Genomic DNA, 22,203 nt, shown 5'->3' on the forward strand with positions numbered 1-22,203 from the left:
CAACACCGAATATGGTTAGCCGTAGAGCACGCAATCTTCGCGACCGCCTAGTCAAAAGTCATTTTCAGACCAAACCTTCACGTACATGGTTGGGGAACAAGCCCTGCGGCACGTACACTTGTGGACGTTGCAAGGCCTGCCCTTCGATCAAAGTCACCAAAACATTCGCTGACTCAATGTCACATCACACCTACACTATTAAAGACTTTATCAACTGTCTTACCACAGGGGTTGTGTATCTTATCCAATGCTCCTGTGGCAAACAATATGTTGGTGAAACACACAGGGCATTCAAAGTACGCATTTTAGAACATCTTGGGTCGGTCAGGAACAAACTTGATACACCAGTGGCGAGGCACATAAATGATGCACATCAGGGCGATTCTTCCAATCTATGTTTCATTGGTATAGCTCACATACCCTGGGGCCCACGTAAGGGCAATTGGGATACCAAACTACGCCAATGTGAATGCCGATGGATACACCTGTTAAACACACTTGCACCGCACGGCCTAAATGAAGGATTCATTTTTTCTTCCTTTCTTTGATTGTGGGTAGAGGGATCCAGGTATATAGGACTTACTATTTACCCAGCTTAGTAGGAGCCGTTTTGACTTTTTAGGCAGTCCCGTCAGAATAGTTCATTCCTACATCATACATCCCTCATCTCCCTGATGTGCATCATGTTTATTGATTTATTGCCTTGTTCCATTTTTCCTTTTTTACTATTGCTGGTATATATATATTATATTATTATTTTCCATTGCACCATGCAATAATAATAATATTAGCTTCAGATTATGTACCTAACCATACAAATCTGCTGAATTGCGATATGCCCGCACCAGTTGTCATTATATCATTTATTTTTTCAACACCCCCCTCCCCCCCCTCGATTCCTTTATGTGAAACGTTAGGGCTTATGTGTTTCCCTACGATGCTTTACAAGATGATTTCAGGCATTTGCTATCCGCCCCTCCCCTCCAGGGAGGGTATATAAGGTCTGGCCATACTATGCTGCTTACTCCTCCCCCTTGAGAAAGCGCGCTGTGACGCGCGAAACGTACGTCGGGGTACACGTGACATCATTACGCTGACGTTCACGTGGCTTGTGGTAGGAGGCGCGACTCGCTCCGGACACTTTCCAGGGCTCTAGCTGTCGGCACGATACACGCAGGACACTCGGTACCAGGTTGTATATTACCTCACGGAGGCTACAAAGTATACTGAGTTCATTTTCAGCACTTATCTTTCTCTTGCTGCTGTGTATCACATATATTTTGTATATACTCATACACATTTTGTGTGGGATTGCGTAGTTGCTGTCAGCTTACACTTGTGGCTTTGGACATAGTTAGTTCTCAGACCGTTTTCGTACCTCCACACATTTGGGGATTTTAGTCCATGCATTTTTATGCATTTTTATGGTGTCTCGTCAGTTCTTATATTGTTTATTAAAACTTTTTTATTTTCATTTGAGTGTGACCTTTGCGGCTTACCCTATCTAGGGAATAGGCTATTTAGTGGCCTCCTATGAGATGACATTTCCCCTTATTATGTCGCCTACAAAGAGTGCATTTACAGGGGGCTTTATATAATCTTTGCTGATTATTTGTGTGTTCATGCTGTATTTTTCTCCCTTGCACCAGGTAGTTTACCTTTGTGTTCCATGGTTGGTTGTTTGGTGAAGCGACGTGCCCCCTTTGTATCTTAGCGCCTCCCATTGGAGGCATGTCCTATATATACCTTGTCAGTACTCTCCTGCATTGTCGAGCATAACTCCTGTTTTGTGACGCTGCATCTCACCGCATCCTGCCTTGTCTGCCTCTGTCTTGTTGCCTGACACTGCCTTGGACTTTGACCTTGTGATACTCTCCTGCACTGACCCTGGCTTTGGAAAACGATGATCTTGCTCTCTCCTGCGCTGACCCTGGCTTTGGCTTTACAACGATTCTGCTCTCTCCAATCCTGACCCCGGCTACGTACCCCAACGATCCGCTAGTCTCTACTCCAAGACCCGGCAAGTACCATGTTTATGCTGTCTTCTATAGCCCTGACCTGGCTTGCAAGACTATCCTGCACTCTAGAAGCGCCCTCGTGGTTGTGGTCGGCGTTCTATACAAATCCCTACCTCAGCCCTGCGGTCGGGCCTCGTTTGTGGTGAGCTACGCATTACAGTATGGTCGGCCACACAAACTTCGACTCCGCTGAGATAGGAAGAGTCCTGAGCACGCACGCCAATGTCCTGTCTAGCCTTGAAAACAAATTTGAATCTAGTGACCAAAACCTGAGAACACTCCAGGAGGACTTTAGGGCCCTGTCCCTCCAACTACAAGGGCCACACATGGACCCCTCATAGTTGGGCACCAGTACTATGGCCATGCCTTCCTTTCTGTCCGAACCCCGGCTTACCACATCTAATCGGTATGGTGGGAATTCTCACGAGTGTCGGGGTTTCCTAAATCAATGCTTCATTCAATTTGAGATGAATTCTTCCCGCTTCACTTCTTCTTATTCAATGGTAGCTTACACAATCTCTCTTCTCTTAGATGATTCACTTGCCTGTGCTTCTCCTATCTGGGAGCGAAGATCCAACCTCGCCCAAAGCATTTGAGCCTTTACCAAGGAATTCCGCAGGGTGTTTGATACACCGGATCGAAAGGTATCTGCAGCTTCTGCTTTATTCTATATTTCCCAGGGTAATTGTCCAGTTGCTCGTTATGCACTCGAGTCTAGGACCATTGCCGCAGAGACGGACTGGAACAGAGAATCATTTTCTGCTGCCTTCTGGGTCTATCTGAAACCGTGAAAGATGAACTTGCGACCCATGACTGGCCTACCGATCTGGAAGACCTCATTTCTATCTGCATCAAGGTGGACCTTCACCTTCAGGAGAGAAAGACTGAGAGAAGGTTTAATCACACGGTTCCTACCAGGATAAACCCCGGTCAGGTGAGCCAGTTCGAACTACTTATCATAGACTCATCTGAACCTATGCAATTGGGAGTCACTACTCTTCACGCTTAGAGAAGCAACGCCGCCTAGATGCTGGACTTTGTCTGTATTGTGTGGGTCCTGGACACTTCGCATTCTCTTGCCCCAACAAGGAAACGCAAGGTTCCCATGAGGTCTAGGGAATCTCATTGGGAACTATCAAGTTATCCCCTATAGCCATTTCTAATCCCACAAGGATCCTTGTGCCTATCTCCTTGTCAGGTGAGGGTTTCTCTGTCTCCACATTGGCCTTTCTTGATTCTGGATCCAGTGGCAACTTTATTGATCAGAGCTTTGCAGAGAATCATAATATCCCTCTTGTGCGCAAGAAGAATCCCATTGCCTTGGAGGCTATTGATGGTAGACCGCTTCAGCCTGCGTTTATTTCTTTGGAGACTCCGATCCTTCAGCTGAGATCAGCAGATAACCATTTGGAGGACATTTCTTTGAACGCCATTCACACTCCTTCCATAGCAGTGATTCTGGGACTACCTTGGTTACAGGTCCATAACCCCCGGATTGATTGGCTGAACAAGGAACTTATCCAGTGGAGTCCATACTATGTTCAAAATTGTCTTGAGGTCCCAAGTAGTGTCTGCGCTACAACCGTATCTGAGGACAAGGTAAGGGTACTATTGCCGGAGGAATATACAGAGTTCAAGGATGTCTTCGACAAAGTCAAGTCCGAAATACTTCCTCCACATCGCCCCTATGATTGTCCTATCGAATTGCTTCCTGGTACGACACCGCCTAGAGGAGCTTCCTATCCATTGTCTATACCTTTGTCTATGAAACAGCCCTCACTAAAATAACTGACGACCTCCACGCTGCCAAAGACAGAGGTCATTACACTCTGCTCATATTACTCGACCTCTCTGCAGCATTCGACACCGTGGACCACCCTCTTCTCCTTCAAATTCTCCATACTCTTGGTATTCGGAACAAAGCTTTATCCTGGATCTCCTCTTACCTCTCCCATCGTACCTTCAGTGTCTCTTTTGCTAACACCTCCTCCTCCTCTATTGATCTCTCTGTGGGGGTACCCCAGGGCTCTGTCCTGGGACCCCTTCTCTTTTCTCTCTACACACTCTCTCTAGGTGACCTAATCACATCTTTTGGGTTTAAATATCACCTCTATGCTGACGACACACAAATTTACCTTTCAACCCCTGACCTTACACCTGCTATACAGACCAAAGTTTCTGAATGCCTCTCTGGAATATCATCCTGGATGGCCATCCGCCGACTGAAACTTAACATGGCAAAAACAGAGCTCCTTATACTACCTCCCAAACCTGGCCCTACTACATCCTTCCACATTGCTATTGGAAATACGATCATTCACCCAGTAGCCCAAGCACGCTGCCTAGGGGTCACACTTAATTCCTCTCTCTCATTCTCCTCTCATATTCAAAACGTTTCTAAAACTTGTCGCTTTTTCCTCCGCAATATCACAAAGATACGCCCTTTCCTCTGTTACTCAACTGCCAAAACTCTGACTCAGGCCCTCATTCTCTCACGTCTCGATTACTGCAACCTCCTGCTGTCCGGCCTTCCTACCTCTCACCTGTCTCCCCTACAATCTATCCTAAACACTGCTGCCAGAATCACTCTACTCTTTCCTAAATCTGTCTCAGCGTCTCCCCTGCTGAAATCCCTCTCCTGGCTTCCGATTAAATCGCGTATCTCACACTCAATTCTACTGCTCACTTTTAAAGCTTTACATTCTTCTGCCCCTCATTACATCTCTGCCCTAATTTCTCGCTATGCACCATCACGACTCTTGCGTTCTTCTCAAGGATGTCTTCTTTCTACCCCCTTTGTATCTAAAGCTCTCTCCCGCCTTAAACCTTTCTCACTTTCTGCCCCACACCTCTGGAATGCCCTTCCCCTCAATACCCGACTAGCCCCCTCGCTATCCACCTTTAAGACCCACCTTAAGACACATCTGCTTAAAGAAGCATATGAGTAGCACTGGATAATCATGGACACATGACACAAAGCTTGGCCCCCTGCAGACGCACTTACTAGTATTCCCTCCTACTGTCTCTGTACGTTCTCCCTACCTACCAATTAGATTGTAAGCTCCTCGGAGCAGGGACTCCTTCCTTAATGTTACTTTTACAGTATGTCTGAAGCACTTATTCCCATGATCTGTTATTTATATTTGTTATTTATATGACATGTATTACTACTGTGAAGCGCTATGTACATTTTATGGCGCTATACAAATAAAGACATACATACATACATACAATACCTGAAACTAAAGCCATGAAAGAATATATTGCCGAAAACCTTCAAAGGGGGTTCATCCGCAACTCCACATCTCCCGCTGGAGCTGGGTTTTTCTTCTTAAAAAAAAAAGATGGGACTTTGCGACCTTGCATTGACTATCGGGTACTCAACAAAATTACTATTAAAAATCGCTATCCTCTTCCTCTCATCTCCGAACTGTTTGATCGCCTTCAAGGAGCTAGAATCTTTTCCAAGCTGGATCTACAGGGTGACAACAACCTTATTAAAATTCGTCAAGGCAACGAGTGAAAAACTGCATTCAAAACCAGAGATGGACACTACGAGTACATGGTCATGCCGTTCTGCCTTTGTAATACCCCAGCCATGTTCCAAGACTTTGTCAATGAAATATTAAGGGATCTTCTTAACTCTTTTGTAATCATTTCTTTGGACGATATCCTGATCTTTTCTAAATCTATGCAGGAACATGTAGAACACGTGAAACAAGTACTCCTTCGTCTACGAGAGAACCATTTATTCGCCAAACTTGAAATGTGTCACTTTCATCAATCTTCTACAGTTTTCTTAGGATACATCATTTTGGATACTGGCCTCATGATGGATCCTGCCAAAGTCAAAGCAGTCTTAGACTGGCCTCAACCCACTACCCTCAAGGCTGTTCAACGTTTCCTGGGTTTTTCCAATTATTATCACAGATTTATTCAGAATTGTTCTTCTCTAGTAGCTCCTCTGACGGCACTTACTAAAAAAGGTGCGGATCCCGCGGTTTGGTCTTCTGCTGCAGTAAAATGTTTTGATCTCTTAAAATAGGCGTTCGTATCCGCCCCGGTTCTTGTTCATCCTGATCCTAAGCACCCCTTTACCCTCGAGGTGGATACATCCGATGTCGGGGTAGGCGCTGTTCTTTCCCAGAGGAAGAATCCTCAGGCCAGGTTGCACCCCTATGCTTTTTTCTCCCAAAATTTTTCTTCAGCAGAACGTAACTATGATATTGGTAATCGAGAGCTCTTGGCCATGAAACTTGCCTTGGAGGAATGGAGACAGGTTCTAGAGGGAACTGAAGTGCCTATAACAATTCTTACGGATCACAAGAATTTGTTGTACATCGAGGGAGCACGTCGCCTGGGAGCCCGTCAAGCCAGATGGTCACTCTTCTTTTCAAGGTTCAACTTTATTATATCCTATCTTCCAGGACAAAAAACGTCAAGGCAGATGCTCTGTCTCGTCAGTTGTCGCTCGAGGATAATTCAGAGGACCAACTCAAATCTATTCTTCCACCTAAACTCATTCTGTCATCCACCAACTTTGAAGCCCTTAAGGATATCGTTCTTCAACAAATTCAGATTCCTGAAAATCTCACAGTTCCTGAGGGCCGCCTGTTTACTTCTCCTCCTTTGCGCAAACAGGTCCTGGAGTGGGAACATTCTTCCAAATCGGCAGGTCATCCCGGGGCAAAAAGGACATTGGATCTCATCTCCCAGACCTTCTAGTGGCCAGGGATACAGAAGGATGTTAAGGACTTTGTACTTGCGTGCCCAAATTGTGCCAGGACTAAGACTTCCAGAAATCTCCCTGCTGGTCTACTTCAACCATTGCATGTTCCTGTTCGGCCATGGACACACTTGTCCATGGATTTTATGATGGATTTACCAGTATCAAAGGGTATGAACACTATTCTTGTAGTAGTAGATCGGTTCTCCAAGCAATCACATTTTGTGCCGCTCATAGGCATGCCTAGTTCTTCCAAACTTGCAGAGATATTAATCAAGGAGATCTTCATGTGTTGTTGTTCATCTGAGGTTGTATTTACCTAATTTTAAGACCTGCTAAGGAACGATTGTTATTATGCCCTGATATGTAAAACCATAGAATTCAAAGAGGGTGTACTTTCTTTTTCACACCACTGTAGAGAGTTTAATAAAAAAGATAACCAAGGCAGTGGTAATGTGAGTGATTACAAGAAATCCTAAACCTGTTAAACATTTGGCCGAAGCTCTTGGTACCTTATTTTATAAAGGTTTACCCTTCTCCTTCAACAAGGAAAAAATAAAATGATTGGTACTCTCTGTATTCCCTACTCACACCTCCAGCATTGGCCACGGATAGTGGAGTTTTAAAGATCCCACCACAAAGGCCCGTAAAGTCTGCGATTCCCCTTCCCATCAGCAAATCCTATGAAAGTCCCCTAACCCAGGGGTGCTCAACTCCAGTCCTCAAAACCCCCCAACAGGTCAGGTTTTAAGGCTATCCCTGCTTCAGTACAGCTGGCTCAATTAGTGGCTCAGTCGAAGACTGTGCCACCTGTGCTGAAGCAGGGATATCCTGAAAACCTGACCTGTTGGGGGTCTTGAGCACTGGAGTTGAGAACCCCTGCCCTAACCCAGCGGTTTGCAAACAAGGGGGCAAGCCCCAGATTTTTTTGGAGGGGGGGGGGGGCGGTTGCAGAGGTCCGGCGCTCTTCCCCAAGGCATTTAAATTAAATGCCGGGGGACCGTGCAAGGCCTCTGCAACCGCTACTTACCAGGATTCAGCCGGCTTCAGGACACATGACCATGGCAACGCAGCATCAAATGACACCAGTTGCCCTGGTAACGTGGCGTCAAATGACCCCGCAGGTCACGTGACATGACATGATCCCGCGAGGTAAGGAGGGGGCGGCCAACGGAAGAGGTAAGGCAGCGGGGGCATCCCCTGCCCTAACCTATGCAGCTGACCACATGCACAAAACCCTGTGTAATAAGTACAGCGCGTCCTACAGGAACAAAACATCATGTAGTGTAGCTGGTACATAGGTACAGCTGGAGGGTATGGGACTCTGACCTCTACCTATGGGAATTCTCGTCCTCCCAGGAGCTGAGCCTGTGAAAAGCCAGGAGCAGGTGCTGCCTCTTTAAGAGACACCAGGTTTATTAGAAGTGTGGCAACCACGTCACTAAATGACGTCAAGAGCTCCAAGAAAAAAAAATTGTTGTTCGCTCCACCCCTGTCGTTTGTTGATTGGCTAAACTGCATTACAACATGGCCCCGCCCCATCATCACTGATTAGCCCGATTGGCTGTCATCTGTTTGTTGCCACCCCGTGAAAAAAAACGCCCCCTGGACTGCGTAGACTAGAGGTTAGCCTGCCTCTTGTTGCCATGGCCAACAATCACAGGCTTGGTTGCACCGTGTTGCTAAAGCCGTGTAGCGGGTTTTGGTCTGATGCGCGTTCCCCGATTGTAAAGAATAGAGCGCGCTCCTGATGAGATACACTGGGATTGGTGACAATGAATAGAATGAGCCTTGTGCCTCAGTGTGCGTCTGTGTGCAACACATCCTCCCTGTGCGGATTGGTGCAAACAGCTACACTGCGTGCAATAAGATGTCAGGCTGGTCCATTACATGTGATGCTCTTCTCTGTGCTCTGCTTCCAGCTGCAAAAATGGTTCACACACTGCAGCAAAGGTGTTACATATGGCTGGCCTTTGATTATTATTATTATTAAGTGGGAGATTCTGTATGGACACGGAGCACCAACCGTGTTTGATATCAGGGACGCCAATTTGTATCAATGGTCCTTCAGCGCCATAAATATAAACTAGGACGAGACTGTTATTCGTTATACTGCTATAGTGTAGATGGGAGGATCACTGATTTAAGTGAGTTTTTGTACAATAGGGCCTTGATCGGCACTACAGCAGTATGATAAATATCCTCCGTCCAGAGTATCTTTATTGCTCTAGGTACTGTATACAGTACTGTATATTTTACATAGAAGAGTACCTACCTCCTATGTTCTGTGTGGCTATGACTGCGTACAAGTCCAGCGCTCTGTGGCGTTAAGGTGTGAGAGGCATCAATACATCATGAGATTTATGTAATTTTTATATAATACTTCTTTAACACTGAAAAAAAATCTCTGTTACCTTTTGTCCAGGTTAATGTGCAGAACACAGAATTTTCTTTAAAAAAAAAAAAAGAAAAGTTAAATGTGTTGTCTTCAACATAAATGCAGATGTAATGAATATATGATAGTGTATATCTACATACCTTCCAACTGCAACTTTTTAGCAGATACTCTCTACAGGGGTGCTCAACTCCAATCCACAAGCCCCCCCCAACATGTCAGGTTTTCAGGATATCCTTGCTTCAGCACAGGTGGCTCAATCAGAGGCTCAGTCGAAGACCTGTGCTGAAGCTGGGATATCCTGAACCCTTGACCTGTTGGGGAGGGGGGTGGGGGGGGGGCTTGAGGATAAGCGTTCAGCGCCCCTGCTGTACATGTTTTTGTGTCCTGTACCGCCAGTACCTATTAAACATTAAACTTTTGGTGTGTGATAAGCTGCATAGGTTTTGGGACAGACACATTAGGTTAGTACAAAAAATACAAGAAAGGGCATCAGAACAGGTCCGTTCTGATAAACCTTTTTGTATTGTTTGTACTAAAACCTGCTTTATACTGAACTTACCTGTACTACCATTTTGTTGCAGCTAGCACCCAGGCAGATAAGGCCGCTATACTTATATATGTATGTGTAAATATATATATATATATTGACTTTACTGCTGTTTTGGGCATGGTGTAAGACTTATTTCTTCCTTCTGGCTTTACTTCTGTATCAAAATAATTGTATATCATTTGAGCGTGTTCTTAAACTGACTATAAAGTATTGCGGTACTCCCTTAAGTGGAGGCGTGTATTTACGTTAAAATAAATGATGAGAATGATGATTTATATATTTATTATAAAGTTGCATTTTTTCTGTGCCTGTGGCAGGTAACAATTACCAAGGCGGTGTTTCAATTACATTTACAGAACACGTCAACATTTTTTACATTGAAATAGGTAGGATTTTTAAGCGTTTAGGCGAAACGTTTAAGAGCGTAAACATTAGTAAGCTACAAAAAGGCACCAAATAATTCATACACGTGAAGGATTTGTAACAGACATACAGAATTGAGAATGATATAAAATGCTAAGACTTCTTTTACAATTATATTGGGACTACATGCTGCCCTACACATCATCTTATCTGTTGTATTTGCAGGGAATTAACCCTAGGTAGGCCTAGTGCTGTTTATCTGCTATAAATGTTATGAGGAGTCACAATTACCTGGGGGATGTTTATATTCTATTTCTCTGGCCCTAAAAGATTTTCCAAGGAGGAAACTGCCCTCAGCTATGGAGAGGCTAATGCAAGCCCACTGCTGCTTAAATCTGTCTCTCAACCTGAATGACGTGGTCACCTTACCTGCAGTGAAGGGGGTGACCAGAGGGGCTAATTTAAAGATGGCCGACCAAGCTCATTGTTAAGCAGCTATCGGTTGTAAATAATGCGTTTCCAGAACCCTTCAGTGCCAGGGCAGCAATTCGGCAGTGAAGTGGTTAAATAACCATTATCTTAAAGTGTATAGAGTTGGCAATTCCCCAATTTAGGTAACACGGTATTCCACCTAGACCCTGAACAGCGATGTAGTTTAAAGAGTTGGAGTGTTGAGCCTTTGTAACAGCTAAACAGCTGACCTATATACAGTAGGTAGGTATAGGTAGCACAGGTCCTTTGTGTGGGATGTGCTAGAGCATCCTTTATGTACACACAGACACTTCAGACCCCAGCCAGGAGAGGACAGAAAGCACCAAGAGCCAGAGAAGCAGCAGGCACTGGAGAGGCAGTGTGAGCAGCAGGCACTGGAGAGGGAGTGTGAGCAGCAGGCACTGGAGAGGGAGTGTGAGCAGCAGGCACTGGACAGGCAGTGTGAGCAGCAGGCACTGGAGAGGCAGTGTGAGCAGCAGGCACTGGAGAGGCAGTGTGAGCAGCAGGCACTGGACAGGCAGTGTGAGCAGCAGGCACTGGAGAGGCAGTGTGAGCAGCAGGCACTGGAGAGGCAGTGTGAGCAGCAGGCACTGGACAGGCAGTGTGAGCAGCAGGCAGGGGGGATTATCTGAAAACAAAAGAGACAGGAGGAGGAGGGAGAAAGCAAGGAAACAACACTCACAGGCTGCAATCTTTACTGCTCTTCTCTCTCTCACACACACCTCTCTCTCTCTCTCTCTCTCTCTCTCTCTCTCTCTCTCTCTCTCTCTCTCTCTCTCTCTCTCTCTCTCCTCAGCCCCTTTTCATCCCCCTTTCCTTCCCCATCATTCTGCACCCTCCCCTCCTCTCTCTGTGTGTCTCCATCCCAGCCTCCTACTTTGTTTTCTGGCTTCCACCTCTCTGTTCCCCCCCTCCTTTATCTATCGCTCATTCCCCCAATCCTTCTCTATCCCCCCTTCTTTTTCCCTGTACACAGTCCTTGCCACCCCCACCATCCTGCACTCCTCCCCCTCTGCTCTCTCTCTCTCCCTCTCTCTCTCCATCCCTTCCTCCCCCTCCTGGCTTCCTTTTATTTATTTATTTTTGGGTTCCTCTGCCTCTCTGCTTTTTCCTCTCCTTTGTATTGCTGTGTGTCTGTATTTTGGAGGTGCAGAGGGGGCTCCCCTTTGCAGCAGTGCTTGCAGTGCAGGTAGTGGGGTCCCCCTCCCCTGACCCTGTCCTGCCCCAGCCTGTGCCCCCCTCCCCCCCGTGCACTCAGCCTGCAAACATGATGGCGACAGCTCCCATACAGCAAAACGGGACCCACAGCGTGGTACCCATAGACCTAGACCCCCCAGACTCTAGGAAGAGACCCCTGGAAGCCCCCCCGGAGGCTGGGAGCACCAAGAGGACCAACACCGGAGGTGAGTACAAGCAGGAAAAAAACCAAAACAACCAGTCTGCGCCTCACCTCCCCCCTATCCTTACCTCCCCCCCAACTTTGCCCTGTACCCCCCTGCATGCCCTGGCTCCCTGTGCATGGCTGCCCCCCCGTCTGGGCATTGTCATCTGCTCAAAATGGCGTCTTCTTGTGTTATTACTGTGGGGTTTTATTGCTGCATCCTGTGCACTCAGCGCTGCCCCAGCGCCGGGGAATATAGGGGTGCAGTGAGGGGGGGGGGGGGCATCCTGATTGTTTATGCAGAAGATGCAGCAGGGGGAGGGGGGCTGTCACCTCATTGATGATGGAGGGGTGCCTAGCCCCCAGCTAGTTACAGGTTAAACCCGCGAGCCAGGGGCTGGAGGGACCCCGGGTCCTTCTCAGGGTTTCTGGGCTTCCTTTATATTCGGGACAACAAACCTTCTCTTCTCCACACCACAGGGTTAACCCCCCCCCCCCTCCCATCAACTGTGAATTGGGGGAGGACAGAGGAGGGGGGGGGGGGGCTCAGCTCTTGGGGGGGGGGGGGAGGTTGAGGTTCAGCTCTCTGTAACAGGGGGAGGGGGGAGCTCAGCTCTGGGGGAAGGGAGAGGTTGAGGTTCAGCTCTGTAAAAGGGGGGATTGAGGTTCAGATCTCTAACGGGGGGGGGGGGAGCTCAGCTCGGGGGGGGGGATTGAGGTTCAGCTCTCTATAACGGGGGGGGGGAGGGAGACTCGGCTCTCAGTAGCTGGGGGGGGGGGGGGGAGACAGAGAGAGGCTCAGCTCCCAGGAGCTGGGGGAGGGGAGGGGGAGGGGGGGGGGCTGCTTCTTCTGCATCTGATGTGTCCCAGCATCTTCATGCTCATTTCTATTGGAGGCATAACAATGCAACGATGCAGAGGTGAATGCATTTGCTGAGGATTTGCAAGGAGGATCAGTGGGGTTTTTTTTCTTGGCTTGGATGTATGCTCCCTGCATAGGAATCACAAATGGACCTGCACTTTTATCATAAACTGTACAGGGATATATATTTTCTGGAACATGTTGAGGTTATGCAAAGTCAGTGACTTGTTATATATTAAAAATAAAACATGTGCAACATTTTCTGTCATTTCATTCCAGCATTTTCCTTTCAGCTTTGCTTCATATGTCTTAATCATTTTCTGGCTGTTCCTGGGTTTTATTTTGGCATGGATTTGCCTTTCGCTGATGACCTGAGCGTACCCTAAAATAAAAGTGATTTAAGCTGTAGATCAGTTAGGAATAAGACGGAAAAAAAATCTTCTTAAAGTGCTTTAACTAATAAGCTTATAGGGGGATCATGAGAGATTGAAAGGAGCTAAAGAAATACATTGGGATTAGGACGGGATTCCACATTACACTCAGTTATTTTATTGGCAATGACTTAATGTTTACAAATGAAATGTGTTGTTCAGAGGTGAGACACTGCATTTGGTTTGCTAGGACCACTCATTTCTGCATGGATGCTCTATCATTAACATGTATTTTCATGTACCTTTGTTATTTGGAAGGTTTGTGTTGTTATACAGTGCGCAGCTGATGCACATTGAGCCTTCCTGTGTTTTCTGATGTAAAAGGTTGGGCTGCTACTGTTTTAGTTCCTGTTTGTGTCTTAATTCAGACACAATTGTAATACAGTATTGGTTGAATTTGTGTCGTATTTGTTGTATTCACGTATCGACTTCCATTGAAATGCGTATAGGTTTGTCAATTTCTTAGGGTAAAAAAAACAACAGAATATGTGCATTCAATTCATCAGTTTTGCATTTAGCGTTAATATTTGCATACTGGAAAAGGTACATTTGAATTATTAGTATTAATTCCATTTTCTGTTCTCCCCGCAGAGCGCTAACTGTTCTGCTTTTTTCCCTTTGCAGAAGACGGACAGTTTTTCCTGAAGGTTCTTATTCCTAGCTACGCTGCTGGATCTATAATAGGGAAGGGAGGTCAGACAATTGTCCAGCTGCAGAAAGAAACAGGGGCCACCATCAAGCTATCCAAATCCAAAGACTTTTACCCAGGTAAGCACCCAGCGTGTGTGTGGGCATGAAACAGGTTTAATGATGGATGAAACCATAAAGGGGGTCATTCATTAATTCAATGGCGATTGTGCCCCGATCGGCACTATCGCAGGTTAATGAATAACCCCCTAAGTGTCTGTGTGGACAGCTGAGCCTTAAAATGACAAAGGAATGTGGGGTTCTGTTTGCTGGCGGAGTTTCTCCCATTTCTTGTTTTGCCTCTGCGGTTGGGAAGAGGGTAACCTTTGCTGTGAACGATGCGTGTGCCAGACACATCCCACAGTGATAGTGACATGTCTCCATTTTTGACAGGTTGCTCCCGACTGGCTCTGTTCCTCTCGGTGTCTAGAGAGTAAAGTCAGGATGGGGGGGGGGGACACTGAATCTAGAGGTCGAACGGAACATTGGGGGGTGGGGGGATGGAGGCAGACGGGGAGCCCCAGTAGTTTGCTGGCAGGTAGAGTTCTGCGGGAGGAAAATGGATATTTTTCTTTGCAGGCGATAATACTTTTTAATGGGTCCACATGAAAATCCGGCAGAAATGTTACACCGCTTCACAGACCACAATTGTCGTCTTGTGTTGTACTTCGCTACGGAATATGTTAGTGCGGTTAATATAGGGACGATAATAAATGATAGAATGTTATGGCCTCACGGATAGAGAAGCCCTTTTTATTTAACTGTATAAAACGCAGAGGTTACACAGTGCTATACATACGAATTACAGACGCCACGGAGCACGTACAGGGTACAAGTCAGTGACGTTAACCTTTGGGCCACTGCTGCTTCCAAATGCTTATGGATAATTTTACTAAAATACAGAAAAGGAATATAGCAACACAGAGTTTGGGGCCAATTCCATGCATGTTCTGTTATGACGATCCACCATTCTTATAAGGGAAACATTGCAGAGCCATTTACAGTATATTCGGTATGTTAGTTCATTGCATAGAAGCTGCTCCCTTGCAGCAAAACGAATCATTTCGTCGTGTCACCCTCTAAAATATATGTTATTGTATAAGTGATAGAGGTCGGGTAGGTAACAAGAGGCTCCCACTTCAGAGGTTTGCAGAATAACTGGGAATGTTGGATGGCAATAAGGCGCTAGGCCACAAATCTCTCAGAGGGAATAAATATTTTCTGGTAGCCAAATTCCTGCTGTTACGAGACATTAATAAGAAAGAGTTTTCGTTCAATTGTAAATACATCTATTACAGGAGGGAACCGTAGGACCCAATACAATCTTAGAATTATGCAACAGATTTTATACATAAAAATGAAAATGAGGGGGGTGGGAAGGGGGGAAGTACCAACTATCTTCACATGTAATTTCCAGAATTACCAGGACTCTGCCCCTCCTCTCCCCATCACCGACTCCTCTCCAGCCTTAAGCTTTAGGGGCCTTTTGATCTTTTACTCTCGTTACCTATACCCATCACCCTGTACTGTTTGGTCTCCAGTCAAGGGTCCCAAATCTTGTAGAATTTGTAGGTACAGTACAATGTTTGAGTAGAGCAGTGAGCCTTTGCATTAGCATCACTTTGTTGATTCTTCTGGTTACCTTTGACTTGGAGGGGAGGTAGTGGGGTTTTCCAGGCTGCAGCTATTGCGCATCTGGGGCCGTTAGGATATGTGAAATCAAACGTATTTAGGTTTTTTTTTTAATGTAAGAAAACCATAAACATTTTCAGAAATGGAAATACAAATTCACAACGAATTATGGGGCTTTTTTTTTTTTTTTTTGCACTAAATCAGCTGAACAGATGTGCAAATAAAGTCAGATAAAAGGTTGCAATGTTTAGGGTTCCTTTTCCTTCCAGACAAAACGTTGCTGTAAGCAGTCCCGACTCCGTACAATATGCAGAACGTTCGTTCCTGTTAATGCGGTTCATTTCTCCACTGATAACAGCCATGCTTTGGAAAGCTTTCTATTCAGTTTATTTTTGTGTGGCTTTCTGGTAATTAAATGTGGCCACAGTTAATTAGCGTGCTATTTTTTCCCTTTAATTTTCATCTTTCCCACACTGGCTGCTTCTAAACGTTTTGTGTAGAGGGACCTTGTAGAGTGTTAGCAAAGTGTCTTGTTGTGTTGCACATGCATAAACGATAGAAAACGGAGAAGCCTAATTAAAACGGCTTTGTGGGTCATTTGTTATGTGCACGTAATCTTCCAGCTATTGTCAATATGCAAATGTGACAGATCTGGATAATTCCATATCACAATTATAATTTGCGTTGTGTTGCATGGTTTGTAAAACAAGTTCCCCAGCCCAGTAGGAAGCAGGGAGCATGCTGGCGTCACACAGGTGCGCAGGTTGTGGGGCAGAGATCAGGGGACAGGTGCAGCTAAATCTTTTTGGCCAGACGGATAAAATGAACATGGGTGATAAAACCACTATTTTATTTGACGATACCCTGGAAGGTTACGTTGTGTCTTTTTGCTATGCTTCTCCCAGATCTTCCGGGAAGGGTTTGGTTTGCTTCAATCTGCCTTTTCTTCTCTTATATATAAAAAAATACAATAAAAGCATAAAAAGCCAAAAATAAAAACAACAATGGAAATTTACTTTGGTTTTTTTTCCCTACGAGCAGCAAAAAAAAAACCATGAGGGGGTTTTGCTTTCCGATTTAATAAGGTAATAAATCTGGCAGACAGCCGCTAAGCCAAATTGAATTTGCTGTTTAAAGGCTGAAAATGAAATCGCATTTCTTGCCTTATACATGACGATGTATCAGATGTGCTGAGATAATGTAGGAAATTGGTGTTTATAAAAGATAGCCGAAATTGCTAATTAAAAGCCCGTTAGTAATTCAGTTTCACTTGAATTGGTGAAGGGTGGGCAGCATTTAGGGCTTCTTATTTGTATTGCGCTTTATATTTCCCCGGCTGGGTTCTTGGTAATAACTGGGGAAGTATGTGCCATCTCTCTCCTCTGTGATACCATTATCTAACCACCAGTACTAGGCTTTTCAAATGAAACAGGAGTGCACAGTTCTACGAAAAATGTGTGTTTGCAGGTCCCAGACGTGTTAAAATGTTCATGCGATCAACTGACAACTTTTACTTATCGTTGTGATTTCTCCCCACCTTTTGTGACCCTTCTCCCGCATTCTTCTTTCTCTCTTGTAGTCTTCACCATCCTTTCTTCCTCCTGTCCGGTCGCAGAATGATCCCCTTTTATTCTTCATAGTGAGAATGACCACAAAATAATTTAAAATCTTGCTGTGGCCTTTCTGAATTTCAATGTCTGCAGCTTTGGAATTGCTGCAGCATTAGGACATGAGGCCCCTAAACAGCAGTAATATATTCCGGGGTTTTGCTGCGCTGTTTGAGTTAGGCTTTTGGGCCTAAATATAAAAAGCTTTCAAACCAATATTTAATTATAAAAAAAAAAAAAGTCTTGGTGACATTGTCGGGCCCTCTCACCGTGTATGCGTTCTTAAGATCACGTTTCCCGGTTATACGCAATATATATATATATTTTGTATGAGCCATTTGAATAATTTGTTCTGTGCGTCTTAACTCTTACTTAGCCTTTTAAACTCCTGAGAGATCTGCTATGAAGGTGTTTTAACCAATTTTACCCAGGGATTTCCTTTGCATTGTGAAAAATAACCCCAGCTGCACTTGTACAGCTACACAAAGGACTTTTTTGGGTGGGGGTGAAACTAAAGGGAATTCCTGGAATAAAGACGAGTTTTCGTGCTGAGCAGCGGCTGTGTGCGGCCCGGCTTTATTTTTGTTTGAACCAGTTCAGTGCCATAGAGGCTTTACACGTTGCTGCATCCACTTTTATTTGTTTCAGATGGTACAAATTGGTGTTCTCTTTTATTTTTAATAAAGCCGCTTCTTCATGTTGCCATGGAAACCTGCTTTAAATTCTGGGTTTGGAGGCTTGGCACCGGTTGTGGAGGTAACAGGCACTGCGGCAGTTTGTTTACCTCGAAATAAATATATCAGGGTCTGAAAGTACCGCAGTGCCGTCACTGCAAAAAACACAAACAATAAAGTGCTGCGCGACGAAGGGTTAATGCGTATTCATCTCCATCCCACCGTATTTTGTGTATTTTTTTCTTTGTCGTGATGCTGGAGACAGAATTCGGTGGGTTTTTTTTTATTTTACATTTTTAGGTTTACATAATATTTATAGATAAATATTCAGCGATTGTAAATATACAGATCTTTCTAATGACAGATAGATATTACAGCTAATCATTTAAAAAAGAAAGAGTGTGTCAGTTTGCACATGAAAGTGAAGTATGAGAGAAGAGGAAATGATTTCGCGCTCTGCATAATTGTTTTAATTGCAGTGCGTTCACAGCTCTTTGTCCCACTTTTTCAGAACCGCACAGACCATCATGCATTGCAAAGGCTTTTAGGGAACAAATAGTAAATATTTGGGATGCCGTAACAATTGATACAGAAGCAAAATCATCTAACGTCCGGTGTGCTTCGGAAAAAGTCACATCGATTTGTGTTAGGAAGAAAGTGACTAAATAAATAGAATCAGCAAATATTTGGGTACAAATGAGCCCTTAATTGGTTAATTGATGTTTTTAGCACGCATCGTTAGTGCATGTACACATAACAGTACTGTATATGTTGTTAGTGCATGTATGCACTTAAAAGTATGTCGTTAGTGTATGTATATACATGACAGTATATATAGTTAATGCAAGTATACACATAACATTATATATTGTTAGTGTATGTATACACATAACAGTATAGGTCGTTAGTGCATGTATACACATAACAGTATTTCTTGTTAGTGCATGTACAGTATACACATAATAGTATATATATTTATTGCATGTATACACAAAACAGTATATATTGTTTGTGCATGAATACATAACAGTATACAGTACAGCTCAACCCCGTTATAACGCGATCCGTTACAACGCGAATCCGCTTATAACGCGGTGCAAGCGTGTCTCCCAATTTTCGTATTTATGAATACTTTACAACACGATTATTGGTATCTTAAATACTTTATTGTACAATGCATATAAGTGTACATTATTTCTAACGCGATCCGCTTATAACGCGATGTGATTTTTTGGCCCCCAAGCACAGCGTTATAAGGGGCTTGAGCTGTGTATAGTTAGCGCATCTACGCACAACAGTATATATTACACGTATACATAAGAGTATATATCATTTGTGCATGTACACATATAAAAGTATATGTTTTTAGTGCATGTATACACATAACCGTATAAATCGTTAGTGTATGTATACACATAACAGTATATATCATTGGTGCATGTATACACATAACAGTATATGTTGTTAGTGCTTGTATACACATAGCAGTATATGTTGTTAGTGCATGCATACACATAACAGTATATGTTGTTAGTGCTTGTATACACATAGCAGTATATGTTGTTAGTGTATGTATACACATAACAGTATATATCATTAGTGCATGTATACACATAACAGTATATGTTGTTAGTGCTTGTATACACACAGCAGTATATGTTGTTGGTGCATGCATACACATAGCAGTATATGTTGTTAGTGCATGTATACACAGCAGTATATGTTGTTGGTGCATGCATACACACAGCAGTATATGTTGTTAGTGCATGCATACACATAGCAGTATATGTTGTTAGTGCATGCATACACATAGCAGTATATGTTGTTAGTGCATGCATACACAGCAGTATATGTTGTTAGTGCATGTATACATAGCAGTATATGTTGTTAGTGCATGCATACACAGCAGTATATGTTGTTAGTGCATGCATACACATAGTAGTATATGTTGTTAGTGCATGCATACACAGCAGTATATGTTGTTAGTGCATGCATACACATAGCAGTATATGTTGTTAGTGCATGCATACACATAGCAGTATATGTTGTTAGTGCATGTATACACATAGTAGTATATGTTGTTAGTGCATGCATACACATAGTAGTATATGTTGTTAGTGCATGCATACACATAGTAGTATATGTTGTTAGTGCATGCATACACAGCAGTATATGTTGTTAGTGCATGTATATACATAGCAGTATATGTTGTTAGTGCATGCATACACATAGTAGTATATGTTGTTAGTGCATGCATACACATAGCCGTATACAGGCATACCCCGCATTAACGTACGCAATGGGACCGGAGCATGTATGTAAAGTGAAACTGTACTTAAAGTGAAGCACTACCTTTTTTCCACTTATTGATGCTTGTACTGTACTGTAATCATCATATACATGCATAACTGATGTAAATAACACATGTGTAACAGGCTCTATAGTCTCCCTGCTTGCGCACAGCTTCGGTACAGGTAGGGAGCCGGTATTGCTGTTCAGGACATACTGAAAGGCGCATGCGTGAGCTGCCGTTTGCCTATTGAGCAATTTGTACTTACTCGCGAGTGTACTTAAAGTGAGTGTCCTTAAACCGGGGTATGCCTGTATGTTGTTAGTGCATGTATACACAGCAGTATATGTTGTTAGTGCATGCATACACAGCAGTATATGTTGTTAGTGCATGCATACACAGCAGTATATGTTGTTAGTGCATGTATACACAGCAGTATATGTTGTTAGTGCATGTATACACAGCAGTATATGTTGTTAGTGCATGTATACACAGCAGTATATGTTGTTAGTGCATGTATACACAGCAGTATATGTTGTTAGTGCATGTATACACAGCAGTATATGTTGTTAGTGCATGTATACACAGCAGTATATGTTGTTAGTGCATGTATACACAGCAGTATATGTTGTTAGTGCATGCATACACATAGCAGTATATGTTGTTAGTGCATGCATGCACATAGCAGTATATGTTGTTAGTGCATGCATACACATAGCAGTATATGTTGTTAGTGCATGCATACACATAGCAGTATATGTTGTTAGTGCATGCATACAAGCAGTATGTTGTAGTGCATGCATACACATAGCAGTATATGTTGTTAGTGCATGCATACACATAGCAGTATATGTTGTTAGTGCATGCATACACATAGCAGTATATGTTGTTAGTACATGCATACACATAGCAGTATATGTTGTTAGTGCATGCATACACACAGCAGTATATGTTGTTAGTGCATGCATACACATAGCAGTATATGTTGTTAGTGCATGCATACACATAGCAGTATATGTTGTTAGTACATGCATACACATAGCAGTATATGTTGTTAGTGCATGCATACACATAGCAGTATATGTTGTTAGTACATGCATACACATAGCAGTATATGTTGTTAGTGCATGAATACACATAGTAGTATATGTTGTTAGTACATGCATACACATAGCAGTATATGTTGTTAGTGCATGCATACACATAGTAGTATACTGTATATCATTTGACCATGCTCAGGTTATCCTGCGTCACTGACCGCTGGCCGGGCTTTTACATTGAACTATTTTCTCTGGAAATTCTAGTGGAATTTATTTCTTCTTTTCTGGGATAGTTTTTTTAATTTGCAGTGGATCATTTCACCTTTCAGACTTTATCTTGTGATTATATTTAAGAAATGACTTCTGATATAATCCAGGCTCATACAAATTCCACACAGCAGCTGTTTACCTGGGAATCTTTATCAAACTGACTTTGTTCCTTGTGATGGGGCAAAAAAAAATTAGGTTTACATATTGTACAAATGCCCCTCGTATGCTTGTTCTATCAATGTGTATGTATGTATGTATGTGTGTATGTGTGTATGTATGTATGTATGTATGTATGTATGTATGTATACACACACACTAGGTGTTTTGTGGGTGACAAGCAAAACTATTTGATGTTTGTGTAACTTTGCAGTTAAAAAAAAACCCACATTTCCTTAGTAACATTTTCCAGGATTTCTCTTAAGAAGTGAATGATGAGCAATAATTCCTGCAGCAAAACAGGGATCACTATTTTGAAAAGGAAAAATATGTTAAAGCTTATTTCTTGTAGTATTTTATTATGTAAAGGTCTCCAGTTGTGCACAATTTTTTTAAAATCTATTGTAATGTTTCTTTTTATAGTGTTAATTTATTGCCCATGTGTTGCACACTGATAGTGCAGGTGTGAATAGTTGAATTGTATTATCTGGGGCACCTGATGTGCAGGGAACTCCTTAGTATTCCTGCCGTCTCTGGGTGTCTCCCCAACATTCCATTTTTGGGGAGATACACTAAGGTTATTTGCCGGTTAACGCACCCGATCCAACGTTAACTGCGATTCAAGT

General features: G+C 43.5%; 1 protein-coding gene across 4 annotated transcripts in view; it reads left to right on the plus strand.

The window, feature by feature from the left end:
* Nucleotides 1–11,364: 11,364 nt before the first annotated feature.
* NOVA1 (NOVA alternative splicing regulator 1) overlaps nt 11,365–22,203 on the plus strand; it is an 87,679-nt gene continuing 76,840 nt past the window's right edge. For 2 of the 4 annotated variants that reach the window (XM_075613203.1, XM_075613204.1), the window contains exons 1-2: nt 11,365–11,950; nt 13,846–13,989. In XM_075613203.1, coding sequence (XP_075469318.1) covers nt 11,815–11,950; nt 13,846–13,989 — 280 coding nt within the window. In that variant the 5' untranslated portion in view covers nt 11,365–11,814. The other 2 variants (XM_075613206.1, XM_075613205.1) reach the window with 2 other exon arrangements.

Source organism: Ascaphus truei, chromosome 9, assembly GCF_040206685.1.
Source record: "Ascaphus truei isolate aAscTru1 chromosome 9, aAscTru1.hap1, whole genome shotgun sequence".
Taxonomy (NCBI): Eukaryota; Metazoa; Chordata; class Amphibia; order Anura; family Ascaphidae; genus Ascaphus; species Ascaphus truei.